A 26,398-nucleotide genomic window follows, 5' to 3' on the forward strand; every position below is an offset into this window, starting at 1 on the left:
ACATGAATAATGTGTCAATTTGAGCGAGTTTCATGTTTATGCAGCAGCATAAACATGGAAACAGAAAACACACACAGAGTTTCCCATCTCCTGAAGACCACGTTAGTATATCCGTCATCCAGCAACAAATCTGAACTATAGTCCCGCCCACGGACGACCTGCTTGAATCACTTGCAAAGTGATCGAAACACAAATGTAACATACCCACAAGCGGTCGGCATTATAATCATCATAATACAGCAAATATTCTTTGCAGCGTCCATGTTGTTTACAAATTACAAACTTGAGCTCATTAACCACCAGAAGATGGGCATCGGCCTCACAACTTCCTAAATGTGACCATCTGAGGAGCATTTGAATGCAGCACTGGCCTTGGCGGTTGGCTGCACTCTCTATGTGCCTTTTTAGTTAATATATGTAAATACTGAGACACACTCCAGCATCTGCAAGTACTCAACCCATTGTTTCCTCGATTCCTTTCTCAGGTCCCACAGGGTTTGCCCGTTTATTAAATATTAATAGAGCTAAGGAAATGCACTCATTTGAATATTGACTGGATGTTTATCATTTACTGTGTGCAGTGGAAAAACAATAATCCTGTTAAATCAACATCAGCAATTTTTTAGAAAATGTAATTTCCTTGGCCTCATTTTCACACACACACACACACACACACACACACACACACACACACACACGAGAGATAATGTCTCATGGGGGCAGCTCAACACAGGTATAGGACTTCAATCATGCAACATGACGGGATCCACAAGGAAACTCTAAATCCCTGCAGGACTGAGCCTGCGGCTGTACAACCCAGAGGCTGCGGCTGATTCAACTTATTTTTATTTAAATCCTTAGAGACGCTCACCTGATTCTCTGCTCGCTGCTAACAGAAAGACCTTGTCTACACTACAAAAGATTTCCCCTGCAAATAGCTCGGGGAAGAAGTGAACAAACCAATAGACAGTATGCAGTGAGTCTATTCTGTATTTATCAACAGGGCGGTGTGTGAACCCCTCAGAGATTTAACCTGCACACTCCAATGGAGCAGCTCACAGTGTTGCTCATGGGCAGCAGTTGAGGGAAGACTGAGGAAATCAGAGTTCATCACATCTATGGTTTGTTTTCTCTGCAAAGTCATTCAAAAGTTGACTTTGGTGCAATTTGCTTATTACAGTATCATGTTTATTGAAAACTGATTTCACAGATGGTAAATGGCTTGCGTTTATACAGCACTTTTCCCATCTTCACAACCCCACAACTTACTTATTCAAGTTAGCATTCACCCATTTACACACATTCAATCAGTCAGAGGCAGCTACTGAAGGTGCAACCTGTTCAGAAGACTAATATTTACCCACAATCACACAGCATTGGCCATTGGTAGCAATTTTAAGTCAAGTTTTTGCCCAGGGATACATGGACATGTTGACTGCAGGGACTCGGGATCGGACCTCAACTTCCTGATTTGTAGACATCATCAGTGAAAGTAGTTAGTTATTTAATTGGTAACACCTCTTTACTGCAATATTTATGAGACTTGAAACTTTTTGGGTGGATATTTTCCTAAAAGTGTGGCCAAACATATTTGAAATGAGATCTGATTAAAATGTCAGAATATCTTCAGAAGTAGCCTTGGACATCCACCTGCAATTATTTTTACATGAATTTAACTCTGTTAACATATTCCAAATTCAGATATTTAACATTTTCCTAGTCATACTGTAACAAAACAGAAGATCAAGACATAGAGAGCATGGACCTTAACCAAGGCCAATTCCTTAAGGGAGATTTAGATTTGGAGCTCTCAGATGAGAGAGATGAGGATTTCACACCTGGGATAGAAGAGGGTCAAGAAGAAAGGGAGGAAAGATGCAGGAGGCTCCATGAACGCACAGATACAGACATAGAGACAGATAGGGACGAGCGGGAAAGGCATGGCCCTCTGTGGGCCAAGAGTAGCACGCATGTCTTATTGTTGTTTTTATTTTAAGTGGAGCCATGAAAAATGAGAATTGCCTCAGGAATGCCAAGTTTGTTTCTGTGAGCATGGTCAAATGGAGACCACATCCATCAAACTAGTCAAGATGACCCTACTGCCCGTGCCGACTGGAGTCCAATGAAGTACTTTTCCCACTACATTGACTACAAAGTCTTTGGTTTTTGGAAAGATTCTCCAGATCTTCAAACTAGTTTTATAATGACCAAATAAACAGCAATGTTCAGATCAATTACTTATTTAAGTTTTAGATAAAGCTGAATGTATTCTTGTATTAATATCACTCTATAACCATAATACGTTACATAGTCTGTTCATTTTGGCTGCCTTTTCAAACTAAAATGGTCCTGACGTCCTCTACAGTGGACATACTGTAACATTTAAAAATTGAATTAAATTTAAAAAAGTCTAAATTGCAAGATGTTTTCTTAACCCTAAATAGGTAGGACATAAAAAAAAATATTGTGAAGAATTCATTATATTGTATCAAGGAAAAATTCATAGTTTCGGGACATTTCGGGGCCCCCTTGAAAACGAGATTGTGCATCTGTGTTGACAAAAGTCCTAACAGTATGTCGCTAAAAATCAAAATGTCAAAGTAATTAACTCTATAAACTATAAAATAATATAGTATCAAGTAAAAAGTCACAGTGTAGTATGACAGAATATATATATTTAGAGTATGTAAAAGATATGGAAGAAATCTAAGTACAGAATCTCCAAAAATATGAAAAACTCAAAGTATGTGATGTTGAAAACAGTTATAGACACCAGCCAGCCAGTATAAGCAGTGTTTTGTGACCCTCTATGATCATTCATAAATTGTTAATGCAGACCAGACTGGAGCATTCATTTTTGAAAAGGAAATTGAAAAATGTTAAGTATACAATGCTAATGTGTGCATTTACTGTTGACAACAAACCCCCAGAGGAACTTAAGACAATTGCGTATAGATACTTGGCATTATAAAAATAAACAAATAATTATCAGGTGCCAGATATAATACATCTTAATGACATACAGGTTACAGTACCTGCATTTGCCACAAATCAGTTTCCAGCCCGTTGTATACTTTCACCTTAAAGGAAAGCTGGCAGCAATGACTGTGGTGGAATGGAGCCTCCTGCATTGGTTTTAAAACCTTAAATCTTGTATTACAGAATTTGTAGGATTACCGTTTATTATGCTGTCGAGGGGATTTGGGTACATAACTCCCACAAGTTGGGAAATTGAACTTGAATGGAATGATGTTTGTGTGTAAAAATGTCTCAACTGTGGGTGTCTATGTGCCATTATTTAACTGTTTCTTTTGTTGTGTACGCGTTGTAACGATATACAATCTGAACATACACATACAAATATTATGAGCAATCATGCAGGGACATAAAACTCATGAGTTCATTTTCTGAAGACACATTTTTTATTAAGAAATAAAAAAAGTTTTACACCTTTTGTAAAACCTGTTCAAACACTTTTTTTTTTAACCTAGCTTACAGGTTGGCCATAGAAATAAAAAATAAAAACTTTCAAATTCTTTAAAAAAATGTTTTTTTCTTCACTAAGAATTAAAAAACATTTTCTCATTTACATTCTCAAAAAGGAGGGCTGGCAACTCAAATGCAGGAAAGACTGAGGCATTGTCATTGGAGACCATGATCAAAATGGAGGATGATTGGGACTCCATTTCCCAGAGGGCTTAGCACTGAGATTACCAGCATTTAAGTAAGAAGGAGGAAAGATCATTTTACAGCCTTTTGTGTCATTGTTAACCTCTTGAGTCAGAAAATGATGAGTTAAAATGCCAAATATGTATTTAGGTCAAATATGTATCAGACTTCAAACTAAACATGATATTTGTTTTAAGGAAATTAAGTCCTGTTTATCTTCTAACCTCTACAGAGCCCGAAGATTCATCACTGAAACAGCCAATGAGATTATGAATCCTGCAGATATGTTGGCGTTTTCATGACAGAGATGAACATGATGTAGGCCACATGGGGTTTCAATTCTGCTCCCGTAGATGTAGTTTGGTTCTAAAGCACTGAGGTTGCAGGGTTTGACGAAGTGGGGTTGGATTAAAATAGAAATGTTGGAATAAGCAGAATGTAAAAATTGAATACAAAGTTCTAAAAGAAAAGCCCACATTTGATATGGTGTTTTTTTTCCATTATATATACTGCTATTGTTACTAAGAGGCAGGCCTTTCCAAAGCAGCCAAAACTATTCCAAGGTATTTGTTCTATCACAAGCAAGACACCAACAACCCTTATAGAGGGAACTGGTTCACTTTTTTCAGATATCGTTAATCTTGTTGCATGTTTTTTGCTCATTTTCAAAATGATGCAAGCTTTAGGAATTGTCAGATTTTAGCAAAAAAGCAGTACTGAAATAAAAAAAAGTACAAATATGGTGGGCTTAGTGGAAGTGTTACTGTATTTTATACCTCTTACAAACTCACTTAGCGGTCTGTCACAAAAATAAAAAAAAAGCATTTCACTCGGAAATTCAGTTTTGATGTGACAAAGTTTTAGTCTCAGTGCATTTCAAACCACAAGACCTTTGATGGAATAGTGGATTTGTTTGGTTTCCACACATTTTGTGGCAGGATTTTATTTTACTGGACCCTGAAGATTAAAATGTTCTTCATCAAGAATTCACAGGCTAGCGTCACCTACCTTTGAGGAAAACAGCAGGAAAAATAAAAGTATTCTACAAAGTATTGCACGCGACAAATCGTAGCTTTTTTTTTGCTTTTTTTTTTGGTTGATTGATAGTTGTACATGTTACTCCAATGACAGAGGTTCAAATACACTATTTGGAATACAAAAGGCAAATGTGACAGAAACACAATCAAAAATAAAACTGCTGAATTCAATAAAACAAGATCAACAAAAATAAAAAAAGGATCTCTTTTCTTTTTTTTTACCCTAAAAAATAAATCTTCAGAAACTTTTACATTCACCCGCAGGTGACTTTCACATTTCCAGATTCGGCGGTAAAAACTTGTGCATTGCTAATGCTTCGATTCTCTTGCAAATTCATCAACTCTGATAAAAAAAAAAACGGTTAGCTTAGCTTAACATAAGGTTTACACAGGCTAACTGACGGGGAGTGTAAGAAGGCAGAGGGACTGGTACATACCGTAAATACACACAGAGGCAACGGATAAATGACTGCATTAAAAGTATTATCTCTGGCCCGTGTTTCCCAACCAAAAGAAGGATCTTAGCACTAGGGAACGTTTCATCCAGGTTTTTTGCCTGTGTTTTAAATTATTTGTCAAAACGTTGCAGGTTCTTAAAGTTCCCTAAATAAAAAATGTCTTTCTTTCCATTTTGTGCATCTTAGAAATGCTGAATCCAGAAAAGTAGTAATTTCTTGGCTTAACCTAGACAAAATTAAAGAAAAGACAGCATATTTAACAGTCCATTTTTGTTTTCAAACTCATTTTTTATATATTCTAAAAATGGTTTAATTTCATTATGTCCATTTTTCTTATTTTTTTAACCACAGTGCAAAGATCCTTCAGGGGAATCAAGAGCCAGATCTGTACAAAAGTTTAAGAATACAATGAAGCTTTGTATCCGTCTGCAGTGGGAGCTTAGCTGTACAAAGACGACTTATATAGGAAACATTTGTTACTGTATGAAAATAGATGTCTGCTGCGGATTTGGTTTCACAAATCCCTTTTAACGATATGAGCTACTTTATCTAGTCGAAAGAAATAAAATAAAGTGACAAAAAAAATAATCAAAGCTTATGACGCACAATAATGAGGCCATGGTCTCAAGGATCACTTCTGATGTGATGTTGTAGGTCAAATTCCTGCAATGCACATGTACTGTGTAACTGTATAATGCATGTGAATGAATAGTTTAACATTTGTATCCATTTTAAAATGATGGCAGTGTTTAGTTTGTTGACCTCATAATTTGATATGAAAGCCAGATGTTACAAATAAGGTGCAATAAAAAGTTGCATTGACTGATTCTTTAATTATTTTTGCCCAGGTTTGTTGATAAAGAAAGTATGGTAAATGCATGATTTTCTAATCTGTGTGGCTTTTAAGACAGAAACATCAATTTTGATTGATTTTAATTGAGTATTCCTTACCCAGAATGCACAAATGTTGGACTTTACAAGGGAATGTAAATGTCATACTTCTCAAATAGTCTGCAGTTGATGATGGCTCACAACAACAGTATTGTGGATGTCTAAAGACGGTTTGAATGAGCTTAGGCTTTAAATGCATTATTCTATTTAAAGTAAAGGTTTTACCGGTGTCAGATACAACTTCCCGGTATCATTATCTTGTACAGTGTCTAAGTTCACAGCTTTTATTAACTAAATCAGTACATTTATTCTGACTTGACACCCAATTCCCTGTATGGAGGTTTCAATGAGTGCATGGTTAGCTAGCTTTTCATTTGCTCTTTAGAACATTTGGGGTTTGAAATCATTACTTTTAACTCGTTTTAAATAAGATGAGCAACAACATGACTAATCTCATTCATTGTCATTCACTGGCTCTGATTTGTCTGCAGCCAGCTGCCACATTTCAGTGTCTGGAAAGTATATTGACCCTCAGACGATCGGACAGTCTGACGCTGGGGTGACATGTTGTATTAACGTGTTGTTTAGCCGAATGTATCCAAATGGAATACTGGCCCCTGATATTTACAGTAAAAGCTATAAACCCCCGACACCAGGAACTCACAGATGGAGCCATTGTAGAATTCCCTTGTTTCACAGTACATTGAACTGCTCACTGAATGTTTGACCCACACTACCACAGGAGAAAATATTTGGGATAAATCAGTTGCATTGTTTGGTTTTTTTTGATAATAAAAAGACGGAATAGTTGGCAGGAAATCAACAAAGAGGATTATTACTACAATGGCTGCCACTGTATATGTACGATTTTTAGCTTGAAATGTTTCGCCCGATAAAAGACGTTTTCCTTTCTCTATGTATAACTACAGCGATTATCATCAATAGTGAATACCAATAACATTATAGTCATAATAAAAAAAATCTAAACAATGACAGAGGAACAACTAATAACAATGTAACTTCCCCTGTAAAATAAAAAATAATCCAATCCAAAAATTGTAAGCCAAGAGCGCCTAGTGCAGTCACTAATGTACTGTAAACTGGTCTAGGACAGAGAAAGATAGATAGAGAGATAGATATAGATAGACTGATTAGCTACTACTGTACAGTACGCCACAGACAACACACTCAAGAGTTCAACCTCCACACTTCAAATCCTTTAAGATACTTCTGTCTTTGAGCAGGAGCGGGTTTCCTGATGCGTTCAGTGCTAGTTTCTCTTTGACCCATAGTTCATTGCTATGGAAGATGGGGATAAGTGTTCTAAGGTGCAAAAACCAGAATGCTGGTTTGTTTGGGGTTGTTGGCAATCATGGCTGTGACAATTCTACATTGGATTTTTAACAGGGAATTCTGTGTAGTGGTATAATCTATTGTAGCACAGAAACAAATCTAGAGGATGTATGAGATTGAGACACTTCAAAGCCAGATTTTGAAATGTAGGTAGGTCATAGATCTCACGAAAGTCTTGCCAAAATGTTGTTTCAAGAACTGATGATTTCAAAAGGGAAACATGTGACTTCATAGATGTCTATATTTAATTCTGCATTGGGTTAAACAGATGTTTTTTAATTAATGATGCTGTACCCACTCCATGTTCTACTTCATCTCAACTGGATAAATAAACCAGAATAAATCAAAATTACCCAATGGCACTTGCCCTCAGATATGTGCACCCAGTTCATTGTATCAGTTGTTATATTTTCAAAGAACATGAAAAAAAAAACGTTGGTTATCTGTGATCTCTTGGTTAATAATTTTTCATTCGGTGGTTACAAAAAGCTGTTTGATTCAAATACTCAATGACCACTTTTGTCAATTTTTAGATCCGATTTTCTGGAAAAATTAGCGTAAACAAATATACCGGCGTATGACCAGAGGCTGGTGGTAATTTGCCACTCTGCCTTTGAACAATTTAAGAGTGGGACATTTAGTCACATGGATATTATAAAGAGGGGAAAAAAGACCAGCACCATTAATTGTTTCAGAAATAGATTTGAAATGTGATTGCTACCCTCTTAAGAAAACCCACCAAGAGAAAACTACTTGCAAAGTATTCCTAGAAGATTTGAAACTGGGGGATTTTTTTTCCCTCCTTAAAACCCTTATCAGTCCACCAGACAGACAGATAGACAGAAAACTAGCTAGCTTTAGAAGCATTTCAGAGGACAGGAGAGGAGAGGAGAGCGTTCTCATAGAGAGCCTCCGCCTCATTCCTTTACATCATCGTCTCTACGATGGTGTGGGTGGGAGCCTTCATCAACAGGCCTTTGTTCCCGTTAGGGTCCAGAGGGTAGGAGAGCTCCTTGAGGCCACGGTGGTCTGCGGGGCGGGAGCTGGCCCCCCCGCGAATCGGGGCTGCCACCGCTTTGATCCTCTACAGAGAAGAAAGGAAGGAGGGATGAAGAACAGATATGTGAAGGAAGGGCTTTCTTTTTTAAGGTTTGTACCTACAATAAAGAATTCACAGGTGTTGTGTCAAATTATCATATCATCATTTATTATCATATTATCACAGATAAGCATATATTATGTATTTTATTCTGATTGTTTTTTACTCTGTTAAGTTGTATCTTATGTTTTGTATGTGCGTAACAGACATATGTCAAGGACTGACATTCCACCGGGGGCAAAAGAGATTTGCAAATGGTTAAAGGACTGGGGGTTTTATGGTTTAATGGTGGGGGTGTTTAGAAAAGCCTAAGGTAGTTTATGGGTGGGACCAGTTGGCTGCTTCCTTTCATGAATTTATAGTGTGAATGTTACTGTATTCTGCGTACAGAACCTCTTTATCCTCTGAAGATTAAGTTGTTCTGTCCCTGCATTTGAGATCGATTTCACTTGTGTTTTGACTTTCTTTATTACTTTATTAAATATAACAAAAAGACAAACTTTGTCAAATAATCATTTATCAGTTTCTCTCAAGGGAATCTGAATTTCCTCCACAACAGGAATGAGCATCTATGATCTAAAATAACCTACAAAACAAAACCATAAGGTTACTCCACCCACCTCGATGAGCGGCCCATCAGAACGGAGGATCTTGATCACAACCACCATGGGGATGCAGATCATAGAAGTCAAGGCCAGACCCCAACCAATTCCAATGGCCCAATCAGGATACTCGTAGACCTTGTTGTACGTCAGTGGCTTGTATTTGACCAAGGAGAAGATCAAGCAGCCCTGGAGAGGAAGAGGAACAAATGCTCAAATACAAATAGTTTCACATAGGAGAGGAACAGAACAGACAAAATTCACAAATGACTATGTATTTAACAACCCCTTTATACAGGAATTTTACTTTTAAAATTATGTTACTGCTTCTTTCTTTATCCTTATTTTTGTTGTTTTATTAACGTTTGCTTGTCTCTATAATTTTCATGTGAGATTGCTCTTTACATTTTTGCCTCTGTCACTTCTGCTGTAACGCAGCGTCCACACGGCGGCGTGCGCTGAAGCTCGACCAACAACCAATCACATGAATCTCCCGCCCCGGACACACAAGCACGCAGTTTGATGCATATGATTTGATTGGCTGACGCTTCTGTCGAAGCTTCAAAAGTTGAACATTGCTCAATTTTTGAAGCGAGAAAAGCGAAGCAACGCAACCACAATGCAGTTTGGCAAGCGTGACGTCACCCCATTCAAAGTGAATGGGAAGAAGCGTTGAAGCTTCAACGCACGTCGCCGTGTGGATGGCCGTAACGCTGTCATTTTCCCCGCTGCTAGGCTAAGGATTTCTGATCCTCATTTCTGTTCTGTACTTAGGTTTTTCAATATTCTAACTGAACTTGGGACAAATTATTTTTGACAAATCAAGACAGTCTGTAACACATTAATATTGTGAGATGAGTGACAACTCAGTCCAGTTCATGTTCTGAAACCAAAGCAAACTATTCGGTAGGAAGTTAGCCGCTAGTTTGCTTGCTAGCTAGCTAGTTATGCCACGCTGGTTACAGTAAAATTAGAAGAACAGCAGGCTTGTTGCCAGAGGCTGCGATCAGTGTAACTGTTGGTCTGTTGGGAACTGCGAACAAACTCAGATGTTTTTTCAACGTATGTGTATTCTCACCATAGAAACTTACAACCGCCATTTTCTTTTTTAACTAGTCAAATGACCATTGAAAACAGTTCAATGTCTGCTTTACAAAAGTTCAAAGTTTATTTATTTTTTGATTTCTTATTTTTCCAATTGATCAGAAACCTAAACTAACTCTTATTTTTATTCATCTCCTATTTTCATAGTCTTTTATTATTAATATCATTATTATTTTTTCTTTGATTCTATTTTATTTATTATTTATTTTAGATTGTATTGATCTGTGTGAATCTTTGTTGTACTGTTTTTTTCACGCTTACCCTGTTGCTGCTTTGTACAACTGAATTTCCCCTCGGGATTAATAAAGGTTCATCTGATCTTATCTTATCTTAAATGTGTTGTACACCAAAGGGACATAACAACAGCCTTGTTGAGTGTATATTAACTCGTAATATATACTTAAGGGTGCCAATGGAGTATATATAATTACTCAATTATTTTATTATATATTTTTTCACCTTCTTTCAAGACATTTTGATGAAACATATACAGAAGGTTGAAGCGGATGGAGATGGTATTTCAAGAAAATGTGCCAATTTGAAATGGCGAAATGTGTGTTTAAGAAACATGCCAACATCATGATGACACAAGCAAGAGATAGATGAAGCAGAATAATGGTGGTTAAAAAAAGAGGAATAAGAAGTCAAACTCTTTCTAAAAAAGGTCTTTGGCAGACCAAACAGCTGATACTTACAATAACAACTATCTTACCATGCACAGTATAGGAGTAATATAACTCCAGCTATATTTCATCCAAGCATTTGGTCTGTAGCCCAGCATGTCCTCAAGTGCATCATAGTAATTATCAGCGCCTATGAAAACAGTAAAACACCTTCTTATTAGTTTTTGCAATTCAATTCTTACTGAGTCACAGAATGCACCACAAAAATACAAGATTATGTTCGGGCGCAGAGGTACTTCAAAATGCTTAACACAAAACATAAAACATGAGGGAATAGTAGGGCCCCTTTAAGTTGAGGTTGTTATTTATGTCAACCAGTCAGAAAAATGTTGACCTAAAGGTTAGTTTCTGCTATGTAGGCACACAGTACAATACAGCTTTATTTATAGAGCACTTTAAACCCCCAGACCAAAGTGCTGTACAGTAAAACAAAACATACAAAAAATAACACAGCACAGCTCACACACCATAAAACAAATACAAGTAAAAACAATAGACAATTTAAAAGCAATAAAAGCAACGCTCTAAAAGATGTGAACACGCTAAAGCCCCTGTCACACTGTCCCGAAATTGACACCCGATGGACACACGAATATGGAATTGTGAATTTCGCACGAAGATGGCCCCGAACCACGCACAAAGGCAACATTTACATTACATGTAAAACATACAACTGCAACGAAAGTAACAAAAACGATTATGTTAAAGTACTATGATACTGTACTGATATTTTCAGACTTTGTTCTTTACTTTATCCGTCTTTATATGTAGAAGATATTAAGTTTTCTCCGTAATGTTGTTTCCATAGCAACAACAACTTCCTGTCAACTCGCCTTTAAAATAATATATTATATCCTTTTTAGTTTCACAGAACACAAATTGGGTTATTTACATAATATGTTTACATGATTTTGTTGTGCAATAAAACAACCCGATGGACACACGATTAAGGAAATGTTCAAATTCAGCTCTGATCGTAACAACATCGGGACATTCGTGAGGGCATCTTAAGACATCGTATGACCGCCGGTGGAGTTTCTTAGGCTCCGGCAGCAACTTAATGAGCGGTGACAAAATCTTTGGCATGCCAAAAAATTGCCGAAAGACCTTGCGAAGGTTCATTTTCGTGTTGAATTTGTGTGTCAATTTTGCCCTTTGTAAGGCCATCGTTAGGGCATCTTGTTATCATCGGTGCCATCGGGCATTCGCCCCGATCAGAGTGAGGGCGAATGCCCGATTGCACCGATGATAACAAGATGCCCTCACGAGTGCCTTACGAAGTTGCCGCTCACAAAGTTGCTGCCGGAGCCTGAGAAACTCCACCGGCGGTCATACGATGGCTTAAGATGCCCTCACGAATGGCCCGATGTTATTACGATCAGAGCCGAATTTGAACATTTCCTTTATCGTCTGTCCATCGGGTGTCAATTTCGGGACAGTGTGACAGGGGCTTAAGGAGAAGAGGTGGGTTTTAAGAAGCGATTTAAAAGCAGGTTGTGTGGCGGCCTGTCTGATGTGCAGGGGCAGATCGTTCCACAGTGTGGGAGCCGCTACAGAGAAGCAATGGCCCCCTCTGAGCTTTGACTTGGTTCTGGGCACATTCAGGAGCAGTTGATCCGCTGACCTGAGAGGGCGGGTGGGCGTGTAAGGGTGTAGCAGCTCAGAAAGATATGGTGGGGTCATGCCATTTAGGGATTTAAAAGTAAATAAAAGGATTTTGAAATGAATCCTAAAATGTATTGGCAGCCAGTGGAGTGAAGCCAAAATGGGGGAAATGTGGTCATATTTCCGTGTGCCAGTTAAAAGCCTAGCTGCGGCATTTTGCACCAGCTGCAGACGAGCGAGGGAGGACCCACTGACCCCCATGTAGAGAGAGTTACAGTAATCCAGCCGAGTGGTGACAAAGGCGTGGATTACTGTCTCAAACTGCTGTCTGGAGAGAAAAGGTTTTATTTTGGCTAGCTGCCTAAGGTGATAGAAGCTCGTTTTTACCACAGCTTTGATATGACTCAAGTTTTAGTTCACGGTCCATTTAAATGCCAAGGTTCGTAATGGTGGGCTTGGTGTACTGAGCCAAGGAACCCAGGTCTACAGAAGTGGTGCCAGTGGTGCCACCAAAAACCATTACTTCTGTTTTTCCTTCATTCAGTTTTAGGAAGTTGCACACCATCCAGGCCTTTATGTCCTCTAGGCGCTTTAGCAGTGGGCTAATTGAGTAACCCTCCTTCTTTTTTAGTGGGACATAAATCTGGCTATCATCAGCATAGCAGTGGAATGTGATACCGTGCTTTCAAAGTATGGACCCAAGAGCGAGCAAATAGAGGGAGAATATCAGGGGGCCTAATACTGAGCCCTGTGGGACCCCATACAGGAGTGGAGCAGAGGATGACTCTGAGTCACCAAGGCTGACAGAGAAAGTTCTGTCCTTCAGATATGACCTGAACCATTCCAGGGCTTTCCCCCCAATGCCCACCCACTGCTCCAAGCCAGAGATCAGGATGTCATGGTCGACTGTATCGAAAGCAGCAGTTAAATCAATAAGTTGAAGCACAAGAGTCAGTAGATAAAAAGATGTCATTAAAAACTCTTAAAAGCGCTATTTCAGTGCTGTGCAGTTTTCAAACCGGATTGGAAAACCTCCAGTATATTGTTCTCTTCCAGAAAAAACATAATTTGACTGTAGACAATCTTCTCAAGGATTTTTGACATAAAAGGCTAACAGTAACCTGCATCCAAAATGCCATGTAAAATACTTCCCTGTAAAAATGTATATTTAAACATTTTCCAGTGCATTTCCAGCATATGCATGTGGACAGATAGATTTGCTGTTTCTAAATGGACTTTGCTGTGAGTCTGTTATCTATCCCAAAGTGAATGCTCTTAGAGAGAGTGCAAAGAAAAGCAGACGTCTGATTCAGTGCACGCAGACATTATAAAACAATACATGAGAGCCAATCATTTCCTGTGCACTTAAATCAACTAGTTATTTATTTAGTAAACATCCTACAGGCTCACAATATTTTGTTATATATATATATATATATTTCCAAATGCTACTCACCATAAACCCAGGCAACAGCTACACATTCAAAGAATGCCACCCACAGAAGGCACACACCGCTAGCTGCATAGTAATCAAACAGCTGGAAAACATACATGCCACCCTGCGGACAAACACAAATACAGGATGTTATAACACTTTTCCAAGACTACATTTCAGGCAATATTTTATATTGTTCAATCTCATTATCAACAGAAAACATGCTCAGGGTCCATATTGTTGTTTCTTGCGGTATATATAGTTTAAATACAGCTTTACTTAGCCTTTCTGACATAAAGGCATAAAAACTGAATTTTTAAATGGATTTTATGCAAGTTAATTGATGTTTTATTACTTTTTATTTGTTTTCCGTCTTTGTTTTATAATGTGTTTAATGGCTCAGATTATTAGTGTTTTATCACATTCGATTTGTTGGACCCTCTGTGTTTTATAATGTGTTAAGTAGCGTTTTTTTGTGTTGATTTTAGTGTCAGTGCATTTTAAAAAGGTGCTTTGTTTTTATGTAAAGCACTTTGTAACTCTGTTTGGAAGGTGCTATATAAATAACATTTATATTTATAAATATCTTAACTAAATGTGAGTCTGCTACTGTTTCTGAGTGTGTATGTACACATCTGTCTTTGCTCGTGTGTATGTGCGTGTGCCTGTGTCCAGTGTGAGACTGTTTTAACGATCATGGGAATCCTAAAGTTGAACCAGGCCACCGGAGCCATAAAAAGATGTTGTCATGGGAATAACAGAGGGAGCGAGGGAGGCAGGAAATAGAATGACAATGTGAGAGGGAGGATGAGGACGAAAAAGGCCTTTCAATAAAGGTCATAATATTAACATTTCAGCAGCTTGAATATATGTTTTGATACGCTTCAGTATGACTGGCCAGAAAAAACTCAAATGTAACAACTGACTGGGATTCTGTTGGGTTTTCTGTAGGTGTCTTGCTAAGCCTCAGTGAGCCAGCATGCAGAATAGCAAAGCTTTGGGAGATAATGACAGTTACATTTGTAGTTGGCGAGTCAAAATGTCTGGAGTGAAAAGGGTGTTTTGCTACAGGGCAAGTGTTAGGAGGATTATGGCAAATGTGGAATTTTCAAACAGAGATAAGGTTGAAAAACAGAGAAGGAACATGAGTGATGCAAAGAGGTAGAATATCAGAACAGAGAAAATTAACTATAGAGAAAGAGTAGATGCAAATGACAGGACATGAAGGAAAGACATGATGAGAAAAATAGACATGAATAGGAAAAATATATTTGGAAAAGCTGGGTCTAATAATACAGGAAGGGAAGTTCTCATGACTTGGCAGTATAAATAGCCCTCTGTCACCCCCCCGGGGACTGACACTAATAGCTGTATGAACGCTGTTGTTCCTGGTGTATTCATCAGGGGTTAGAGCTCGGAATAAAGTCAGCAGCCATAGTGTTTATATACGATTCTCAAAATGTGCTGTGTGCATGTTTAAACTTGATCATTACTGTGAGTGTGGTGGACAAATATATCCAAAATAGCAATTTCCCTAACTGTTGATTGACTTTTGCACTGTTACATAAATTCTGGTCTCTTTTGTTGGCAGTTTTTTTTACCTTGGTAACCATGGTGAGTCCAAACAGGTAGCTGATGCTGCAGATGATAGCGATGAAGATCTCTCTGCGGTAACCCTTCCTTAGGAAGGACGGATACAGATCTACCAGTGATGTGATCTGCCCTTCCACCTCCACAAACTGCAGGGAATACAAAAAGAGTTCTTAAAAAAAGATAGCATGATTAACCTTATGCATATTTAGTGCCCATCCTTTTAAAAGCATCACTTGTGTCTCATTTCTGCATCTATTGAATTGGTTAAAGCTGATTCAATTGATGTATTCCTTTTTTGTACATTTTCTTTTATGCAATACACGGTATTTATTTTTTCTTTTGATACAATGTACTTTTTTCTTGTTAGCAAATATAAGATGTTAGCGCCCCCCCTGTTTTTAAGTTCCCCTCAGAATTTTCCATCACATTAAACAAACCCACATTCGGTAATTCACGTTTTGTTGGTCAAATGTATGTTGGTTTCCTCACCCATGTCAATTAGACACCATTTATTGTTTGCTTACAAATATCTATGGAAAATGATTAGGGCCACATACATTTTTCTTTTGAGATTTGACCAAGTCAAGAGAATTCTGAGAAAAAGTCTGATTTCTGAGATTAAAGTTCATTTATCTTCATATATATTTTGCTAACCTGACTGTCGAGGCCAAGCAGCAGCAGCATAACGAAGAAGAGCACTGCCCACACTGTAGGGAAAGGCATCATGGATACAGCTTTGGGATAGGCTATGAACGCCAGGCCTGGACCTGCAGAGGAGGGGGGTTGGGGTAAGAGCAAAGAGAGAGGGATGGGGGGGAGGGAACATTAGTATTACGATAAGCTCATCTGATCTGCCTCTCTGTGGGAAAAAGAAAACCCAAACAAAGGAGATGCAAAACCAGATTTGAATTTATGATCTAACCTGTGCTACCATTCTGCATTTACACGGTTATGTGTTATGTTTTGGTATTTAGCGTTAGGTGTTGTGAATAAACAGGTATTAAGAATGTCTTATACACATCTTTACTTACCCGAATCTTCCTTTTTATAAATATTACGTACAAGATCCCTAACTTTGTGCACTTAACACATTAAACTATGTATTGCTATTTACGATGACTTCTTATCGTTAAAAACATAAAGTATTATAATAAAGTTAAACAGGACAATTATAAAGAACAGGTTAAGTATAGTAAGTAAAGTAAACTGTTCTGTGAAGTGTGTTACTGCATCTCTGCGGAAATAAATAAGAGAGAAGTTGTGAAGGAGAATATAAATAATATATACAAGTACATAATGTAGAGGATTGTATATGTGTGTTGAGTTACCTAAAGGACCAAAGATCCTACATTGCAGGTACTTTATGAAATATTTAACCTACTTGTGCTTGATTCACCTTTCCAGGCAGCTGGAAGACAGTTAACTCCTGGAAAAGGTTAATCAAGGCTTTTCTCAAATAATATAGTTTTAAAATAACACCTACATCACTGTAGCCATTTTGATCCCTTTCTGAACTATGAAATTGTTTCTCTATGAGGAATGCAAAACAGCCCAAACAAAACAGCAGCTGATGTTAACTGGGTTGTCAAATAAAAAGCAAAAGGCTTTCTTTTTTTTTAATACCACAGGTCTAAATTGACGTAGATGCTAACTTGGAAACTGTGAAAACAGAAGTTCAAAAACAAGAAAGCAGCCATAACAGCAAAACAGCATTGCAGCTGATAGCATCATACAGTATGTAAGTATGTTCAGCTTTTGTTGCAAATAATGACAAGGCATCCAACCAAACACCGCATTGACTAACAACTTCTATTCCCTGAGGTGCTAACAGAACACTAATCAAGTATATCAAAATCGTAAAATAAAATCACCATCAAACAGTGTGATATCATTACTGTATAACTGTACAAAACACAAAATACTACATATTTAAACCTATTTTGTATATATTTATCTTTTCCTTTTTAGCACAGACTTGTTCGTAGTAGCAAAAGCATGATATATGAGTTCTGTATATTTAGTCAGCTGAGTCTCTGAATTGATAACATTCATATACAAAGTACAAGGGAATCAAGTAATCGCAGTTAAGGCAGATTTACTTGAGATTTCCCTACACTTTCAAATAACTCTATTGTTCAACCTAAAGGACACAGTTATCTTTTCATTAACAACTGAGTTCCCTGTTGCTCCGCCTAATTCCTTTTTATGCTTTGCTAACCTGTGAGGCATCAACCCACTCACCAAACACAACGTTGATATTGGATAAATCTGCTAAAATTGTGGCTTTGCCCATCGTTCTGAAAGCCCGTTATTCCAAAACTCAAAAAGTCTGATACATTTCCAATTGGAGCCAAATCCCATTGTTCCAGAATTACTTGTCTAATTAATTGTCTCTGCATAAAACATGTCTATTTATTATGCAGAATTTATTAATCAGACCTGTAATCTTTGCCTTTATTGGTTGGGCTGGTCATGTTTAGGCATTGGCAGGAAACAAGTAAGGCAAATCCAACCAGAGCCAGTAGGGCGAGTCATGCCTCCGCCATATTAGGAATGCCTGATGACGTCATGGGCATCTGTTTTTTGGATAGAGTGTATTTTTGGAACAATGGGCCTTTGGTTTTTGGGATAATGGGCTGTCGGACAAATGAGCCATCCAAAAAAATGGCATGGCAATGCAAATAGGAGACCACAGAATTGTCCAATATTCGTATCGACTGGGTTGGCAGCATAGTCAGTGTTTGGAGTAAGCGGAATGCACTAATATAAATTTGCACTGTCAACCTAGATGATCTTGGGGATATACTTAAAGCCTGGGTTTCACAAAAGCATTTTACAGTAACAACATCATAGCTATGTTATCAGCAAACATGAAAAGTTGCAAATTTGTGTCTCATTTGATTTCAAACAGAATGCCTTATATCTTAAGCATGTAAAGGAAGTGAGTTAAATCAAGAAAAGACGAGATTCAAACTTTCCAAACAAACCCAATAGTTGTTGTTGATAAAAACAGGATTTATCTGTTGGTGTACTAACACCTTTCTTAAAGTGTAATCTTAAGTATATATTTTTAAAACAAGCCAACATTCATATTTTCTTTGCTTTGGGATGTGAAAAACAAGCATCAATAAAATCCTTAGTCTGATTGTATCAGAAAACCAGGCATGGCTCCTGGCTTGAATTGGGCTAACTTTGTTAAATCACAAAAGATGACATCATGAAAGATTGCCAATTCTAAAAAACCTTTTGTAGAAACAACTTATAACACCATATGTGTCAGTCAACCAGATAGGAACCACATCAATGGTCACATCAGTTTGTAACATGAAGGTAGAAAAGGAACCTCTCAGGACCAACACTCTTGTGCATGTTTAGGCTAGCACACTGGCACAGGATACATTGTATGTCCCCACACCGCTTGTTCTGTGTAAACTCTAGCTTGTTCTTTATGCCTTTTAGGGTTAGGCTTAGGTCTAACTCTTAATCTTTTTGAAAACTAAATACATTTTCCAACATCTCTCTCTTAGTCCAAATCCATCCAACTTTATTCACTCAAATGATGCGCTAATAAACCGATCAGATATTTTCTCACATTCTGCTTTTGTCAAGTAGTGTTTGATTGCGGAAACTTCCATATACCGATGCCGTCATTTGTAATTAATCCAGGAATCCTTTTAATGCCAAGTTACCATTCATTTGGCCGAAAATAAACACATTGGCTAATTCTCTTTAGGGATTCGTTGCTGTTTTTCTTTGTCATTACTGTCGTTTATTTTGTTAACCAGGAAAGCAGCGCCCACCATCACTGCCACCTTTACAGAACCCTCGTACCTGACTCTGCCACATCAGCAATGTCCACCCCTTGCTCTTGTGCCATGAAGCCCAGGACGGAAAATATTGCGAAGCCAGACACAAAACTGGTACCACTGTTGAGGGCTCCCAGCAGCAAACAGTCCCTATGTCACACATATGTCATGAGGAGGATTTGTTAATGAACACACAACGATCCCGTCTCCCCCTCTCTCCACTACCGCTAACCCCTCACTGAAAACTGATGCCTCACCTGTAGCAGTTGTATTTGTACTTGTTGTAGCTCCCCAAGGAGGTCATGGCGCCCAAACAGATGGCATAGGAAAAGAAGATTTGGGTACCGGCGTCAATCCACACCTGTAATTAGGAGGAGAGAGCGCATACAAAAAGGCTGAGGCCTGCTGATGAGGGGAATAACAAGGCATGAGTAATATCTAGCGAAGCTATCTGGGTGGATATTTAGTTAATGTATGTAATGATTTTACCCTAGAATGCCAGCTTTAAAATCATTTTGAGGCTAGACTGACTTATAATAGTGAGAATTTGTGTAAATGATGGCGGTTAGCAATGCCGGTGTCTTGCCAGAATTGGACTACCAGGAATTGGAACCGGGATATAAATGCAAGCTAGCTAGCTAAGTCATATATTGCTGCGCTAGCTTGATGCTCCAACGTTACAGCTGTCAATATTTCCAATATCCCAAAATACTAGAATTTACATTTTGTTTCTTTAGGTCATTGGTAACATTTATATGGACTAGGGAATTCAGGGTCTGTAGAAATCTAATCGAAGTATTCTGTTCAGACTAAACAGTACCAAAAGTTAGCGATGATGACACCTTGATAACAATTACTTTAAATTACTCACATTTTATTTGCAACCAGAAAGACGTTTCACTTCTTCAACAGTAAGCAACGTGCGTAAATGTTTGGCTAGACACAGTGACTCTAAAAGGAGACCTATGTTGAGGGTTTCTCACTCAGGCAGTACAACGGCACCTACCTCTGGGTCCTGCAGACGTGCCAGGTCGGGGTACAGGTAGAATTTGATGCCGGCAGAAGCTCCCGGCAGGGTCACACCACGGATCAACAGAACGATGAGCATGACGAAAGGGAACGTTGCTGTGACGTAGACCACCTGGGGGAGAACACAATACAGAAAATAAAGGCACATTTAGGAAAAGCTCTTTAAAATATGTTACAGTTTGTCATTTTCTACAGAGGAAAACTACAACTAAATGTTTACAGTTTAAAAAATTGTCCGCCTTAGCCATGAAGTAATTGTTCATGTGTTTGGTCTATTTGCTAATATCTTTGGTTTTGTTACAGGGAATATATTCTGATAAATGTGTGAAGATATTTTTGGATGGTGACCATGATAGACCAGAGAGAGTCCCTTAAATCAATAGCAGTGTATCATAAGCTGTTATTTGGAAAGCCCTGACCACACATGGCCTTGTAGGAGTGACTTTATTACCAGAATTACAACCAGAGAGCATCCATCAGGCCCGTTTAATCAATACATAGTGTTGAGATTATAAAAAGAGCAGTTTGGGATTGATTGAGCTTTCTGGTCTATGGAAAGTGGTTGTTGTTGTTGTTGTTGTAGCAGCTATTAACCAAAGTCTGATATGTTCTCTTTATCTATCCATTCAAAACTATATCATACTTGCAACAGTATTTTGTCTGCCTTACAATGAGTTGAATGCATGGGGTCAAAAAAGATTATATCACTTTTTTTTTTTTTTTTTTAAGAGGATGAAAGATTATATTGATTTACACGCTCAATATTGCAAGCAAATGTACTTTCCTTTCTCAGCCCAACCGGGCATTGAGAACAACTTGCACTCCGTTTGAACATTGCCCCTATTAGCCGCGTTCACACCGGAGTACTTTTCCCCTTTAGTTCCGTTATTACCCCTTATGTTGCGTTCACACCAAAAAGAGTACTTATTGCCGGGAACTTTTACCCCCATTTTTAGTGCCTGCTAGAGAGGTGGTACTATCCTGGGGGGAAAAAGTGCCCCAGTTCTGATTGGCTGGGCGAATTGCAAACCACGCCCCATAAAACTCTGAAATGTTTTGTGAAGCCGCCATTGTATTTGTGGCATTAGCATTATTAGCCTTAGCCCCGCGCACCAACGGAGAGAGACTAACTTATGGCAACACAAAAAAAAAAACATGGGAGCGGTCGAGATGAGGAGGTGTCGGCATTCTGGCGATTTACTCGGAAGGCTTCAGTAGAAGCTGCTGGGAGTCCCAGCAGCTTCTACTGAAGCCAGTCCCCAATTCCGGGGACTTCCGGCCGGGAATTCGGGCGGCAGTATACGCCGTGAAGTTGTTTTCAGCCTGCCAGTAAACCCAAAGCAGAAGAAGACAAAGTGACGTCAGCGGCTCATTTGCGTAATATTCCCTCAGGGAAAAGTACTCCGGTGTGAACGCGATTGGTACCTAGTGCCCTGGGGTAATAAGTGCCGGGGCACTAAGTGCTGACACTAAGTACTGCAAAGTATGCGGTGTGAACGTGGCTAATGTTCTCTTAATAAGACCAAATCAAAAAAGTAATATGAGCATCAGCATGTCATGGTTTGCGGCAGTCCTTGTGATGCAGCAAAGATAAAAACAGACAAGTCAGTTCTTGCCTTTCTGTAAAGTGCATCAAGTTCAGGAGAAAGAAAAGGTTGTTCCTCTGTATTAACAGTGGAAGGCAAAATAAATTCAACTTTAAACCAGAAAGTAAAGGTTCACAGAAACATTTGTTTACCTTGCCAGTAGTCTTGACTCCCTTCCAGATGCAGAAGAAGCAGATGACCCAGACCAGCAGTAGACACAGAGCCAGATCCCATTTAACAGGACCTATATCCTCGATCCCATTGCTGATGCCCAGCACATTATGTCTGCAACACAGAAAGGAAAGCTTCATAAGCATGTGGGTCCATCTGTTCAACTGAAGACATTATGTAACAGTGATAAAAAGCTACAGTGGATTTCATCAAATGTAAGTTAATCAAGTGGGCGAGTCACATGTGTGGAAGTGTGTATGTGTCTATTAACCAAATAACTGTAATCTAAATCTACTATTTTTCTTTTGAACAGCTGAATTTATGGTCTTTGACTGGGATGACAAACCACACTGCCAGCTCAATATTCTAGAAAATAAAAGCATGCCGCCATTCATTCATTTGAGTTTTTCTAATGTGTCCAGGTCGAGCCGCCACCCTTCAGCTCTGAAAACTGAAGCCAAGTGGGAAGTGCCTTTTAATCCGTATTTTGTCAAATGACCAGCAGGGCGGAACTTCAAAGTCAGATTGCATAGAAGTCTATGAAAATGAAAATACAACTTGATTTTCTACCCCGTTATTATACTTATAATGTGTCTTCAATACAGCATTAGGTTAATTTAGTAAATGATGGTTCCATTTAGAGTCAAGTGGATAGTAAATGATAGAAGGGTATGCTTAGGGGCATTGGTAGAACTAGTACTTTACACGTTACCCCCTGTATTTAGCTGTGGAAAGTTAATCATATTTTGGTAGAACAATATTTATTCTTCAACATCCAACAATTTATCTAAGCACTACCCTTTAGTGTCAACTGTAGATAATAAAAAGAACAAGATGGCTAAGGCCAAAACGGCAAACTAGAGGCTTCAAAAGATTAGTCCAGAAAACTAGACTACATCCACCTCTTGTCTCCTTTAGAACTGTAGATTAATTTATACGATCTTTCTACGTTTTTATATCAATGGACGCCATGAAACTTCCCAAACACAGCAACATGAGAAAAATAAAAGCCGAGGGCAGGGTCTCTGTTGATAAAGACACCATCAAACATGTGCAGTTAATCATAGTCAAGTGATGATTGAGTTCAATAATTTGTACGACCCTCTGAGGATGTTGTAAAAATTGAAAGGAAAAAGGTTCCCCACCCCTGCTGTAAATAATAATAAAAACTCTTGATTTATAACTTAACATCTCTGTCTCCTATTGATCTGAGTATATTATAAAGAATAGCCAGTTAATTGAAGCATTATAGCACAGGCCTTTGTCAGATGGTATATTACGCTGTTTTTTTTCTGCTTCAAATAGTTCTCTCTTTTTTCACCATACCTGTGTTTGCACCACTGTAACCAATGAGCACCTGCATGTGTATGAGAATGGCCCTGACACCATTTCAGCCCAGATTTACAAACTCCTGGCAGGACAAGCACCAGCTCAATTCTCGCACTGAATTTAAAAAAAGTGAGTGAGGGACTGCAATATAAGAGGGAAAGAAAGAGAAACTTTAAAACTGTTCAATTCTTATGATGTGTAAAGACTGATATTGTTCTATAATCGTCTGAAACTGCTAAGTCATGATGTGAAACGGTTAACAAAGAAAAAGGGAAACTCAAGCTGCTGCTACACTTCATTTTATTTATCTAAAATTAAACACTTTTAAGATGCACATATTTTCAAAAGCTATTTTATTTATTTTCTCAATTTTATTTTTAAATGCAGCTCGAGAGGAACATTACAGATATCCACAGTATTTACTGTATATCTGTATAGTTCAATGTTAATTTACAATAAATATTGTTGTTTATGAATTGTACTTTCTTCATTTGATTGGCAGTCAGTTGTTGATTACATGCAGACGTTGATAAAGCTACAGGCTACTTCAATATATATCACACTAATTCATAAAGCAAGTTAGACATTTTGATGTTCCGGTCCTTTGCATGGGGAGATTTTCTCTAACTGGACCTCGTTGCATTTTAGTTGAATATCCCTGCTTTAGTTGAACACATCACATTAGATGACATGGAAACATTACAGGTTATGTAAACAAGCATGTATGTGTGCTCTTATGTAACTCACTCCCAGAACTCGGTGACGGGGGAGGTGAAGTTAGAGAAGTTGGTGATGTTGGCACCCAGCAAAAGGGATTTGTTCTTGCGGAAGGTGTCCTCGATGCATCGATCCGTGTTCCAGGGCTGATTGCACTTGGCCCAGGGCAGCTCCGGCTGAAAACACTGAAAGGAATAAAGAAGCAGGTTAGATTACAATTTAGCTTAAGGACAGCTTTTCTTCTGATTGGTGTCATAATTATGGACCTGAATAGGTGACATTTCTAAACACAGATTATCTTCTCTATGGTAGGTGGTCATGGCCTAAGTGGGACAATACACTCTTAGATGTTCTGGTATGGAAAATAATAAACAGGACGACATGTTAAACTGTCGAGAAGCAAATAACGCATTTCTTTCGAGTCAAACACGATTTCCCCAATAAGTACATTATTCTGACCAACCATGGCTCTGGTGGCCCCTTTTACTTATCCTGAAACATTTTCCTTGAGTGTTTCTACAAAAAAGGCTGACATTCCAGCTAACAAGTACAGACGGGTCGAGTATCAGAAGTCAAAATGTCTTGATAAAAATCCAGTTTTATTCCTACAATGTTGTTATTTGTGATGGAGGTGACAGAAAGAGAAACTTTTTCTCTTGCCATCAGTTTCTCAAACCTACCTGGAACAGATAGTAGAGACCCCAGGCCAGGATGACGATGTAGTAGACATTCAGCAGAGACACGATCACAACGGAGGCGTAACCAATACCTGGAGAGAGAAGAGAGCTCAGGTTGAGGATACCAAATATTCCATCAACAGTCCAATAAATGGTCATCAAGGTTAAAGGTCACAATGTGAGCAAACTCTGTTGAACAGGATTTGTATGGTAGTAAAAGAAAGAGCAACAGGCATTTTTTATCAAAGTGAATAAAGGCTTGAATGGTGCCTTCTTTCAAATACATTGTGAAATGTAAAGAAAACATCCTGATTGGAGGCTTAAGCGTATTGCCCTTGTAAATAAATGAAGGATATTTTCATCAAAATACCCACAATTTACAACATAAAAGTTCTGGTAATGTTACATTTTGTAAAAAAAGACAGTTGTTAGTGCTGAGTATTGTCGGGCCAAAAACAGGATGTACCTTAACAGTTGTTTGTACATTTTCCTCAAGAAATAACCCGACCAGCCTTGGTTTTATGCTTTTGTGTTGACCTCTTGGTCTTTCTTTTTTAAGTTGCCAGAGCCACTTCCAGAACATGAGAAGAATAAAGAACTTTTTCTAAATTAAAGCATGGAAACATGTCACAGTAGAAGCACTTAATACAAAAACTGAAACCTGAAAAAGAGCATGTTAGGTCGGGCTGCACGATTTTGTGAAAAAATCTAATTGCGATTTTTCTGACAAATATTGCGATTGCGATTCGCAATATTTGTTTTTAAGCGACCCAACGTAAGTTTATTGTAAAATGCGGCCATAATTCCGGCTAGGAAGGTCGTATAAACTTGCTCCCGTCTCTAGCACCCCCGCAGCCCGAGCTACGAGTGAAAGAACTAAACTTACATGAAACTTCCGTTGGGTTGCTTTAACACTAGAACCGCCAGAGGTTGCTGTATACCTAAAACCGCCAACGGGTAAAATGTACCCGCTATAGATTTTCAAGGTACAATGTTCTTTTATTTATCATACAGAACAGTGAGTTTTGATCACACAGGGATGAAACTTATACCAATAGAATCTGTGGACTCTCAGCTTTTCATATGATATAGGTTGTGCAGATAGCATGAAGTTTAAAATATCGCTAAGAGTGCTGATTTAAACGCTTGGTGTTAGACTTGTGTTTTGTTTAGGTACAAATCTCTCCATCTCTCTCTATGGATATATCTGTAATTTTCTGTTCTATGAACATATAATTGTCATATAATTATAATTGTCTTCTCTCATTCCGAGTGTCCATCTTTCTTCAACCGGCACGTAACCTGCACACATGCATTACGTCCTCAACGTGAGCTCAGTCATCCAAGATCTTGTATTCTCCAAGATGTTACACTATCTATAACTATATATCCATCTATCTCTCTCTCTATCCATCTATCAATATATCTATATCTATCTATCTCTCTCAATATATCTCTCTATCTATAAGGAACCGCAGTAGACAAAAGGCATTGCTATAGCAACACGTCATGTTTACGCTGGCGGATATAGGTATAAATGGAAAAATTGTTGCC

General features: G+C 38.3%; 1 protein-coding gene across 1 annotated transcript in view; it reads right to left on the bottom strand.

The window, feature by feature from the left end:
• Nucleotides 1–3,771: 3,771 nt before the first annotated feature.
• Nucleotides 3,772–26,398, bottom strand: part of LOC104963552 (sodium- and chloride-dependent taurine transporter-like) — a 31,274-nt gene continuing 8,647 nt past the window's right edge. Inside the window, exons 3-14 of the mRNA XM_010792154.1 lie at nt 24,848–24,936; nt 24,198–24,352; nt 22,103–22,235; nt 20,342–20,476; nt 19,593–19,696; nt 19,361–19,485; nt 16,184–16,296; nt 15,538–15,675; nt 13,958–14,060; nt 10,926–11,026; nt 9,128–9,298; nt 3,772–8,492 (exon numbers count right to left, since the gene is read on the bottom strand). Of these exons, the coding sequence (XP_010790456.1) occupies nt 8,334–8,492; nt 9,128–9,298; nt 10,926–11,026; nt 13,958–14,060; nt 15,538–15,675; nt 16,184–16,296; nt 19,361–19,485; nt 19,593–19,696; nt 20,342–20,476; nt 22,103–22,235; nt 24,198–24,352; nt 24,848–24,936 (1,526 nt within the window). The 3' untranslated portion in view covers nt 3,772–8,333. The remainder of the gene's footprint in view (nt 8,493–9,127; nt 9,299–10,925; nt 11,027–13,957; nt 14,061–15,537; nt 15,676–16,183; nt 16,297–19,360; nt 19,486–19,592; nt 19,697–20,341; nt 20,477–22,102; nt 22,236–24,197; nt 24,353–24,847; nt 24,937–26,398) is intronic.

The sequence above is a fragment of the Notothenia coriiceps genome, unplaced genomic scaffold (genome assembly GCF_000735185.1).
Source record: "Notothenia coriiceps isolate Sejong01 unplaced genomic scaffold, NC01 NC01_scaffold00036362, whole genome shotgun sequence".
Taxonomy (NCBI): domain Eukaryota; kingdom Metazoa; phylum Chordata; class Actinopteri; order Perciformes; family Nototheniidae; genus Notothenia; species Notothenia coriiceps.